This window comes from Squalius cephalus (assembly GCF_949319135.1).
Source record: "Squalius cephalus genome assembly, chromosome: 4".
Classification (NCBI taxonomy): domain Eukaryota; kingdom Metazoa; phylum Chordata; class Actinopteri; order Cypriniformes; family Leuciscidae; genus Squalius; species Squalius cephalus.
In genome coordinates this window covers 36406981-36419189 of record NC_137125.1, presented here as the reverse complement: position 1 = coordinate 36419189, position 12209 = coordinate 36406981, and the positions used below count along the sequence as shown (strand labels likewise).

General features: G+C 35.1%; 1 protein-coding gene across 2 annotated transcripts; it reads left to right on the top strand.

Moving 5' to 3' along the window:
- Positions 1-845: 845 nt before the first annotated feature.
- Positions 846-12009, top strand: metap2a (methionyl aminopeptidase 2a). 2 transcript variants are annotated; one of them, XM_079868229.1, is made up of 11 exons: positions 846-1082; positions 2444-2545; positions 3803-3868; positions 6585-6687; positions 7382-7537; positions 7724-7905; positions 9296-9390; positions 9464-9560; positions 9647-9750; positions 10602-10717; positions 11705-12009. In XM_079868229.1, the coding sequence occupies exons 1-11, from the start codon at positions 908-910 to the stop codon at positions 11955-11957; spliced, it is 1449 nt and encodes a 482-aa protein (XP_079724355.1). In that variant the 5' UTR covers positions 846-907; the 3' UTR covers positions 11958-12009. The 2 variants fall into 2 exon arrangements, with proteins under 2 accessions (XP_079724355.1, XP_079724354.1); XM_079868228.1 differs by having other exon boundaries at positions 7376-7537.
- Positions 12010-12209: the final 200 nt, after the last annotated feature.

Here is a 12209-nt window from a genome sequence, read left to right as displayed (position 1 = left end):
GCACCCATTGACTTCCATAGTATTTTTTACAACTGTCTGGTTACAAACATTCTTTAAAATATCTTATTTTGAAAGAAATTCATACAGGTTTGGAACATTTTTGGGTGAACCATCCCTTTAAAGTATTACTGTACAACTAAGAAACACATGCATCAGACTACTAGAGGAAAGTGTCTGCCATCTACTGGACAATATAAAAGATTGAGATTTGGAGGAAATGTGCAAAATTGATGTGGCAATAATGTTACAAAACATTTAGAATGGTCATAAGATTTCTTAAATGTTATTCATTTTATTGTTTCAGTGTGAAATATGACCCAGACATCACCTTCGTGAGATTTACTCAAAATGTGCAGTAAAGAACATGGTGTACTAAAATTGCACATTAATACATTCTATCATCACGAATTAAAATGAGTTAAGGTACTCGTGATTGCTCAAAAACTCTTACGTACCCATTATAGCTACTTTAGAATATGAATAAACACTTTAAACATTTAAAAATAAACCTGCGCTTTGTCACACATTTTCTCTGAATGGGTTTCCTTCATTAATATTCTGCTCGCTACAAACTCCACAATGTCGAAGGCTTGATCATGAATATTTATCATTTTAAGTGACGTTTGCCCATTGGGTTTATCTGATTGGCTAAGAGGCAGAACGCACTAGAGTCAGCTGCCCAATTAACGAACGGAAATGTTCATGAATATGAATTAGATAACTTTTCTGGAGGCTCTCGACAGCGTGACCAAATTAACATTAATGAGCTAATTCTTCGCCATAGTAGGATGCTTGTAATGGCATCCCGCGTCATGTACTCACTCAGCTCACTCAGCTGACTCCGCTCCTCCCACAATGCACCGGTCCCTCAGTCTCTTCACTCGCGTGAGTCGCGTCCGCATGAATCATGGAGGCGAACGGGAGCGAGCAGCTGCAGCCGGTGTCGGTGAGCCCGAGCCCGGTACTGGTACCACCAGGCATGGACACGCTGATCCTCAACGGGCACGCGGCGGAACGAGACGAAGCTGATCCCGCAAAGAAGAAGAAGAAGAAAAAGAAGAAAGGCAAGTCGGCAGTTTCGGGTGAGTGTCTCATTCATAGTAATAAGAGCAGAGACCCTGCTTTAAATCATCAGCTGTGAACTCTGAGGAACTATAAACATACTCAGGATCATCTGTCCTATGTGTACATACGTTTTGAATCAGGCATTAGAAGATCTGTAAAAAGTTTTTCCAGCCCAGGAATGCTTTGGGATCCTAAAGAAAAGCGTAAAAAAATAAAATAAAAAAAACACGTATAATGTATTTTTAAATTTATGTAAAATACAATATCTAGATGTTATCATTTTAACTTAATTATTCTATAATTATTATTTTTATGTTTTTTATGTTATGCTTTTACAATTGTATTTATTTATTATTAAACATTAATTTATTATTTTATGTAATAACATTTTTCTTCTAGGCATAGAAGATTATAGGTTACATACAAGTTGTTTTGAGATAAAAAAAAAAGTATTAAAAATACTTCTATATTTATATCAAATAAATGTAAAATATTTGTATCCTATACTTTTAAATTATTTTAATTTATTAGATATTTATTTGTTTATGCATTTGTATTGTTTCTGTCTTATAGATATAGAAGAATATAGATACATACATATAGGCTGCATCTCAAAACATTATATTATTATATTATAATTAAGTAATATGATGCTGAAAAATGCCGTCTATGTTGGCACTTGGCAGTCAAAGATTTGAGATGCCATAAAACACAATTCAAAATGTCTCGAGTTTTTTTTTTTTAGCTTAAGATGTCCAGTAAAGTCCAGAAAGTTAGGCAGCTAAACATAAATAAACGTGAAATTATGTGGGTGAGTTTACAAGCAGCCTAGCAAAATTATGATTGTCACTTCACATTGCTTTTAAAGTTAATGGCTTACTTCAGAGTAATTGAAGTTGTGATATATATATATATATATATATATATATATATATATATATATATTAGTATAAAGTAGTTATAGATCATGTAAAATTCTGCTGTGCATACACTTGTATTTTATAACATGTACTTATTTGTGCACTTGCAACACCACGTCAACTGTGTTGCCCTACCAAGGTTATATGATGCTGCAGATTGTTTCTCAGGCTTGTTCTGAGCCAAGTTTGCTTTCATAGACATAGATCCAGTATAAGAGATGAAGTTGTGGACAGTTTCCAAACTGACAGCAGTTACTCACTTCCGTACGCGCACACACACACACACACACGTGCACACACACACACACACACACACACACACACACACACACACACACACACACACACACACACACACACACACACACACACACACAGGTTGCCGCTGCTGATGCATCTGGCACACTTAGCACTTCCTTTGCTTATGTGCTTGTTCACCTGTGTGTGTGACTTTGCAGCAGGACACGGAGAGCAGGGTGAGGATGGCGAGGTGGAGCTGAAGAAACAAGCAGAACAGCAGAACCTGGATGAGAAAGATAGAGAAGAGGATGGAGAAGAAGGTATTCCACTTTTAAATGGATGCCTCCAGTTCTTATGCTCATTTTTTTACCATATAAATGACTTAACACAACTGTTTTTCTATAATGCTTCAGAGATCTTATTCACACCGATTATGTTTGCAATTGCATACTTATAAACTACCCAAATATGCATGCAATATAACCAGTTACATTTGTCAAATTGTGTTGGAGACAAACGCTGTGCGCTGCACAGGATTTTGTATCCCACAATGCAATGCGCCCCTTCCATTTCTAGTGTGATGAACTGGAAGTAATATCAAGCAAGATTTTTGACATTGCCTTGACCATTTTTTTTGTTGAGCTGGTGTTACACAAAACCATAAATGTTTTTTTATTTAAAAAATAATAACTCAAGGTCATGTCACAACAACATACTACTGTTTTTGTATTACAGACTTTTACACAGTAATATTTAATACACTTTATTTTAGTCACGAAAATGTTTTTTTATTGTGTGTGTGTGTGTGTATAATATATTTACATATTTTTTTTATATATATATATACACATACATACATACATACATACATACACACACACACACACACACACACACACACACACACACACACACACACACACACACACACATATATCATATATTGTTAAAGATTTTGTTATCATGTTGCGTAGTTGTGTTTGGAGTCAGTTGTTTTGTGATAACGCAATAAAACGTGCCAAATTGTGCAGACATAATTTTTTGGCCAGGTGGTCATCCAAAGAAATGATGAGCACATGCAAAAACAAGAGAGAATTTATTAAATATTAAAAACGTATTTAGCTATAGTCAATGTTTGATTTTTTCCTGTGAAGTTTTGTATTTCTATGCATTTGTTTTTGCATAGTAAAATAAAACCTGTTGCTGTAATTTGCCTTTTTTGCCAAATAACTTTGTCAGATTAATACCTTTATGTAAACCAAGTTTACAGTTTAGTTTTTCCTTCATATAAAAAAAAAAATATATATATATATATATATATATATATATAAAATATTTCATATTTTGATTATAATCAAAAGTTTAATCCAAATTTAAGTTTAATCCAACTTGTACTAGGGTTATTAAAAATAAATATCCCCATGGATATCACTTTTTTTATATACAGTATATAATTAAAAACATTTGCTACATATAATATATACTGAGCACTGTACAGTATGTCAGTAGTACATTGTGAATATTGTCATTTTAATTGCACGTCACTTCTTATTGTGTCAACCCTGTTACCATCACAGACGGTGAGGAAGCTGATAACGTCTCTGGGAAAAAGAAGAAAAAGAAGACAAAAAAGAAGAAAGGACGTAAGTGTTTTGGAAAAGATGTTAGATAATGACCACTGAAGAGAAATGAGCAGTTATCAGTGAGAATCTGTGACCGTGTCATTGCAGCACCTTTGAGTGTGTGCCGATACGGGACCGCGGTACGAATCCGCGTACGTGTGCTGGTGTCTATGGGGGCAGGGAGCGTGTTTGGCTGCCAATGCAGCGCACTGGCGTAATGCCAGATCAATGTGCCTCTGGGAAAATCCTGCAGTGCAGCCTTTATTTCAGCGGAGGATTTTGAGCGGGTCCCACGTGTCATCAAACGCTTTGCCATTATTTAGCAGATATTTATCAGAGAAGTAACATAAAACGCTCAAGTCAGCTTAAAGCAAACAGATGTTGTCAGCTAACTTTTCCACAAACTTTCACTGTAATGATGTGTGTCTTATGATGTTAAAGTATTTTCTCTCAAAAAATGAGAGAGAATTTATTCATTTACAATCCATCTTCCTTGGTGCTCGAAAGAAGTAAAAGCATAAGGGAAATGTTTATAGTGCTCTTTATGATCAGGGTCTACTTTAAGTTATTAAAGTAGTCCATATGACTTGTGCACTTGTTATTCACTAAAAATAGACATCTGCATTGTCATGTTAGACTGGCGGAAATACATCCTGCAAATATTATAAAGCACGAATACATAGCAGAATGTGAGGCCTTGTCCACACTAATACATTTTCGTTTGAAAACGCATCTTTTTCTCTCCATTTTGGCCTTCCTACTGAAGGATTCCAAATTTAAGAATCTATTTCAAATATGCTTCCTTACATAACATCACAGTAAAGAATATTGTATTTAGCGTTTAAGGGTAAGATAATGATTCTGCTCAGCAAAGTTGCCATTCCTGTTTTCTCCTTATTGTCTTTAATGGCTCTTGGAGTCCCAGTTTCACTCAGACTGATGGGATTAGCACACGAATTATTCGTCTATGCAATTTGCAATGCAATAGACTGTTATGCTGATTGAATTAGGATTGGCCAGACCCTCAGTCTAGGGTGTGTTACCTAAACCTGGATACTCATTTACATGCTTTGTTTGAATTTGTCTCCACCTTCAAAAGTCCCTCCTCCTAAAAAGCCTATAAGACACCATGAACAATTATGTACTTCAGACTGTTTGGAAGAACTGCAGCAACGTCCTCAATAAAGAATAACTTCTTGAACGTGATCCCAAACGTCTCCTGGTTTTGCTGAAAAAGTTTACAACACTACCAAGTGAGCTGGTGTTTTTGTCTTGCGGAAACTTTATTTTGAAAACATTTAACTAAGGGGCCGTTTACACGACAAAGATTTTATCCGTTCATTTAGACGACAACGGCGTTTTGGCGGCAAGTGCAAGTTTTTGAAAATGATACTGTTATAGTCTCCATGTAAACTACAAAAACGCAGATTGGTGAAAATGGGGACGTCATGCTCATGTGTATTACGTGTTCAGTCTATAGGCGCGTAGTGTTTCTTTACAGAGTGACATCGCCAACTACTGGCCTGGCATGAATAATACAGCGTTTTTAATTGTTTTTTTTTTTTGTTTTTTTTTGGATTTGTGTGAACGGGGTTTCCTTTGTACATGAAAAACGCAGAAGAGAAACTCACCCACTTTGGGCAGATCCTTGTGAACCGGGATTGTTTTGACAACATTGTCGTCTCTTTTCCATTTAGTACATTGTTGCCATGTAAACATGCCCAAAGTGGGTGACGAACACATGCATAAATGTTCTCTTCTGCATTTTTCGTGTACAAAGGATCCCCGTTCACAAAAACCCACAAAAAAAAAAAGACTAAAAACACTGTATTATTCATGCAGCCAGTAGTTGGCGATGAAACACTACGCGCCTATAGACTGAACACGTAATACACATGCGCATGACCTAATCGTTTTCACCAATCTGCGTTTTTGTAGTTTACATGGAGACTATAACAGTATCATTTTCTTGATACTTGCACTTTGAAACCCGTTTTAAGGCCCCCAAAACACAGATGTGTAAATGAACGGCCGTACGTTTTCCGTTTTTAGTTCAAAACAGTGTCGTGTAAACGTCCGTTGTGTGGACTGTAAAAACGGAGGTATTTGAAAATGATGATGCATGTTTAGTCATGTGAAACATTTTGAACCGATAGATATGTATGTTTATTCCGGTATTGTTCCTGCCATTCACTTTTACACTGTTTTTAAAGATATGTTACTTTTTACTCTCTTCATATCGCAGTCCTGACATATAATTTACTCGTAATTGCTGTCCTGCGGTAAAACATGAGAGCAGTTGTGTTTTAGACCAAACATTTAATGGTGATTGAGTGCGACCTGGACACATTAGTAATATTAGTGGGATATCACTATCATACATAATAGTGAGATATTTTGCTAGCCTAAATAAAATGATCCTCCCAGAAGAATTGCGTGAGAACTTTATAATGTCTGTTCCGTCTGTATCATTTTTTGAGCTTTTATGAGATTTTGTATCTTTAGACTGTCTCACTATTGTCAGGTAGCGTTCTTGTGCTGTGTGAACTGTAGGCACATTTAAAAAATGGTGCCAAAATGCTATCCAAATAGATAGCTTCACTTTCATTGTGTGGAAAAGAGCAGCGTGAACATTCTGTGAAACATCTTCTTTTGAGTTCCACAAAAGATAAATTCATAGAGGTTTAGAACTTACTGAAGATGTTGTTCTCACATTGATATACCTTCTCTCCTGTAGCCAAAACCCAAACGGACCCTCCATCCATCCCCATTTGTGATCTGTACACCAGCGGAGTGTTCCCTGTGGGTCAGGAGTGTGAATACCCTCTATCACAGGATGGGTAAGGATGTTTTGTCTTTTCTCAATGTGAATACACTCTTAAACACCCTCAGGTCACCTTGTACTTTCTACGGGCCGCTCTACCTCGTATTACCCTGTGCTCTGTGTAATATTATATCGCTGAGACTACTGACATAGAGGTCACTTATGTTCCCTCGCGCCTAAAGTACTCTCTCCAAAAATAGTTGTGTGTGTGCGTGCGAGGGGCAACTCATAAACTTAACTTCCTCACATCATCTTACTGAATTCCTGCGGCATCTTCGAAGGCGTTTATGGCTTGGAAATTTATCGTCTTGACTTGACTTTGCCAAACTTTAACCACAATAGTCAGAGAAGGTACAACCAGTCAGCTATAAGTTGCAATTGACTGCAATTGATTTTACTTGATTAGACAAATGTTAAACTAATGTATCATTACAGGGAATAACAGAAAGGTTTTTCATTTATAAAAATGGTTTATTTCATTTTTTTGTACTTTATAATTTTTATTTAATAGACTGGTAGAATATTTATTAGCACATCAGCGTTTCACCCCATTTGCAAGACTTTTCCGGATCCTTACAGAAAGTCCGTAATGGCCTGGAGAGACATTTATGTCCATCTTTAATGGTGTTTAAATGATGGTGGATATTCTCAAGGTAAATATGTTCTTGCTACGTCCTCTCAAGTGTTTTTTTTGGACCTCTCAGCTCTAGCGCCGCTTGGAGAACGAGCAATGAGGAGAAGAAAATGTTGGATAAAGCCAACGAGGAGATGTGGAATGATTTCCGGCAGGCGGCTGAAGCCCATCGGCAGGTGCGGCAATATGTGAAAAGCTGGATTAAACCTGGAATGACTATGATTGACATCTGGTGAGGATATTAATATCTGTAAACCTACAGTGTGATTATTTTTTTAAGGTGTTAAAATAGAAAAAATGAACTCCAACCTGGTTTGAAAATATGAAGTGATGTTCTACATAAAAGAAATGGACATCAAAGCGCAAGTGTCCAGTTTACTAGTATTACCTCTTTTTCTCTGTGTTTTCTCTGGTTCAGCGAGCGGTTGGAGGACTGCAGTAGGAAGTTGATCAAAGAGGACGGTTTGAACGCAGGGCTGGCGTTTCCCACCGGCTGCTCGCTGAATAACTGTGCTGCTCACTACACACCTAACGCTGGAGACCCCACAGTCCTCCAGTACGACGACGTGTGCAAGATTGACTTCGGCACACACATCAACGGTATGGCCATGGACGACACACCTGCCTTTATGATGATAATAGTGGTTTATAATAGTATTCATATACTAATGTAAGAGTATTATTAATCATAATTAAAAGTAATAAAATAAAATAAAATAACATAATAAATCACAAAGTACTTTATAAAATCTGAGTAAAATTATTATGATGATTGGCTTTTAATAATAATAATAATAATAATAAGTTTAAACAATCTTAATAATTAAAAGCAATGCAAAGTATTCTTAAAACAAAATAAGAATTAAATTGACGATTGGCTTTTAATAATAATATGAAATATATTATGAAACAATGTACAATACTTAATATAAAACAAGAGAAAACAAAAAATATATAAATTATTATGATGATTGACTTTAATTATTATTATTATTAATAAGTTATTATTATTATTATTAGCATTATGAAACAATCATAATAATTAAAAGCCATTTAAAGTACTTCATTATCAAATAATTATTAAATTATTATGATTGGCTTTTTTATTGTTATTATTAATTATTATTATTATTATTATTATAGTTATTATTATTTTATTTTTTTATTGTTATTAAATAGACATAATAATTAAAAATCCATGTTAAATACTTAATATAAAATAAGAATTAAATTATTATGATTGTTTTTACTACTACTTAATAATAATAATAATAATAATAATAGATATTATATAGAATATTATGAAAAGCCATGTAAAGTACTTAATATAAAATAAGAATTAAATTATTATGATTTTTTTTACTACTACTACTTAATAATAATAATAATAATAATAATAATAATAATAATAATAATAGATATTATATAGAATATTATGAAAAGCCATGTAAAGTACTTAATATAAAATAAGAATTAAAGTATGATGATTGGATTTTAATAATAATAATTATTATTATAAGTCATAGTAATTAAAATATTATAAATATTATATAAATATTATAAAATTAGAATTAAATTATTATTATTATGACACATGATGATGATAATTGTTTGATTTATATCACTCTTACTTAATTAAAAACCTTAACATAAAATAATACAATATCATATGTTTTAATAGAACAAAATTGCAGCTGTACACTAGCAAACCTTAGACGTATTTGGCTGAATCTGTTTCTCATTATCTGAGAAATGCCTATTAGGAAAGTGGGGGGAAATTATTATGCATTTGATTTAATATTTTCACTGGAGAGCGGACTGCAGATGAGCGATGGACTGTTGAACTGAATTAGATATTCAGTTTCATTTTGATCATAAGAAAGGATTCATAAAGCGGTGGGAACAATGTCGGCATAAATTAAATTTTGCTTTACGCACAAAGTATTTACTGCACTGTGTGTGTATGTGTGTGTGTGTGTGTGTGTTTCAGGCAGGATCATTGACTGTGCCTTCACTGTCACCTTCAATCCAAAGTATGACCGCTTGCTTGAGGCTGTGAGAGACGCTACCAACACAGGCATCAATGTGAGTGTGTGTGTGCGACTGACACCATAAATTATCGTGCGTGTGTGCAGAATTAACAATCTCTCATTCACAGTGTGCAGGTATAGATGTACGTCTTTGCGATGTTGGAGAAGCAATACAGGAAGTGATGGAGTCGTACGAGGTTGAAATAGATGGGAAAACGTACCAAGGTATTGACTGAAATTGGAAATAATCATCATCATAAATAATAATATTAATCTCTTAAACTGACATCATTTTGTATGCATTTCCTCAGTCAAACCTATCCGGAATCTGAACGGACACTCTATTGGTCAGTATCGGATACACGCTGGTAAAACCGTGCCTATAGTGAAGGGAGGAGAAGCCACCAGAATGGAGGTGTGTGTTTGTCATTGTCATCTTGTGCGTGTTGCATTGAAGATATCTGTATCGCTTTGGGTATGTCTGGAATAGCATACTACTCTTAATAGCATACTACTACTAATGCAGTATGTATAATGTGCGCAGTATGCATGTATTTCACGCCATTCTCTAATCGTAAAGGTGTCCATTTCACATTAGCTATGTTTAGAATAGCATACTAGATTACTACTCTTACTATTTCTGCAGTATATGCTGGATGGAAGACTGTATCCCATAATCTTGACTTTTTACAAATGAACCATAATTGAACATTCACATGGTTATAAAAAATGTATGCCTAATGTTTCTTGTCACTTTCAGTTATGAATTACCTAAATCACATAAATAATAGCCTGTATTTTCAATTCAAAATTATAATTATTCTTTTTTTTTTTTGCCATTTGTTTGGCCACTAAAACCTGAATGAAAACTGAAAAAGGCAACCATTTTTATTTATGGCATGAAGTCAGGTGACAATGTAGTGTACTACTGTTTGAAACTTTTATTGTTGCTTACGGGTTCATGTTCCTTTTATTTTTTAAAAACTTTGTATACAGTATGATTTGTGTACAATAGTATGCAAATTATGTGCAATATACACTTATACGGTATTCATATTCAATTTCAAGCCCCAGTGGTTATTATTGTATGCTAGCATATATGCTAAAGCTAATTGCACAAGTTGTGTAATTGTCCTTTCTGATAATCACAACTCAGGAACTTGTGTGTTGAAAAACTGAAAAGGCAATTTGTTACATTCATCCTCTTTATAGAAAAAGCTATGAAGTATTTTGACTGGCTCTCTGTTCATTTCCATTGACGTCCAGGAGGGGGATGTGTTCGCTATTGAGACGTTCGGCAGCACTGGTAAAGGAGTGGTGCATGATGACATGGACTGCTCCCATTACATGAAGAACTTTGATGTTGGACATGTGCCAATCAGGTATCAGCCATTCATAAATACACTACTAGTGCATGTAGAGCTCTTTGGTGCAGTTCTGGAAGATCTGTTTCAGAAAACCTGGATCTTAAAGGAATAGTTGTGACATCATGATGAGGAAAATCTGCTAAAATATATGGTTTTAAATGAGAATAAAGTGGTGCAGGGATTTTTGGAAGCTTGTTTCCTTCACTGAATAAAAAATAAAGTACTTGCGACTTTTTATCTCGTTTACATCTCGTAATTGTTTTTGTTTTTTTCTCTCTCAGAAATTCGAGATTAAACTCGCAATTGTGAGTTTATATCTCGCAATTCTGACTTTCTCACAATTTCGAGCTTACATCTTGAAGGTCTGACTTTTTCTCGCAATTCTGACTTTTTCTGGCAAATGCGAGTTTATATCTCGCAATTCCGACTTCTTTTCTCAGAATTTTGAGATATAAACTCACAATTGCGAGTTAAGTCCAATTCTGAGGGGGAAAAAAAGACCCCCTCTTTTTTTTCTCAGAATTGCCAGTTTATACCTCACAATTTAGAATTTAAGGACATCTTGTGCGAACCACTGCCCAAAAAAAAAAAAAACTTCCTTGTTTTGACGTCACAACTATTATAAGTGTTTTTAAGAAAGATTGTGTGCAGCATGTTTAGGTTTTACGAATATGCATTGCATGTGTAAATTTAAAAAAAATGATTGTTTATGCATTAGGCTGATGCAGCTATTTATACAACAATAGTTTTAGGTTTATGAAAATCAAAATTATAAAATATTAACAGACAAGCATATTTTATAGAAGTTTGAAGCTCATAAAGGAAAGGTTAATCCAGAAATGAAAATTCTGTTATTGTTCACTCACCCTTCTGTCATTCTGTATGAGTTTTCTGTGGAAAACAAAAGTAGACCGTTTGAAGAATTTTCAGACTGCTCTATTCTTTAAACCAGATTAATGAATCAAAAGAAACGCATTGTAACCTTTCATTAATGAACTTCAGGCTGCCCAGGGCAAAGCACTTGCTAAACGTGGTGAACGAGAACTTCTGCACCCTGGCGTTCTGTCGCCGCTGGCTCGACCGTTTGGGTGAAAGCAAGTACCTGATGGCCCTGAAAAACCTGTGTGACCTGGGCATCATCGACCCCTACCCCCCTCTGTGTGACGCCAAGGGCTCGTACACGGCTCAGTTTGAACACACCATCCTGCTCAGACCTACGTGCAAGGAAGTCGTGAGCCGTGGAGACGACTACTGAGACTTACATATGCATAAACACACTCCAGTCCCATGCAAAAAAAACAAACAAACAGGTATTCTTAAAAGAAGAAACTAGTTTAAACCCTGAAATGCTATTTTGACCATACAGCATATACTCAGCATTAAGTTAGGCAAACTACTATGCATGTGTACAAGCCAGTGCCCGAATTAAGTGAGCAAGACAAAACCTTTGTACTCTTTTGTGCTCTGTGCAGTGAAAGAGATCATGTAAAGTATGGCTGCTTGGCTT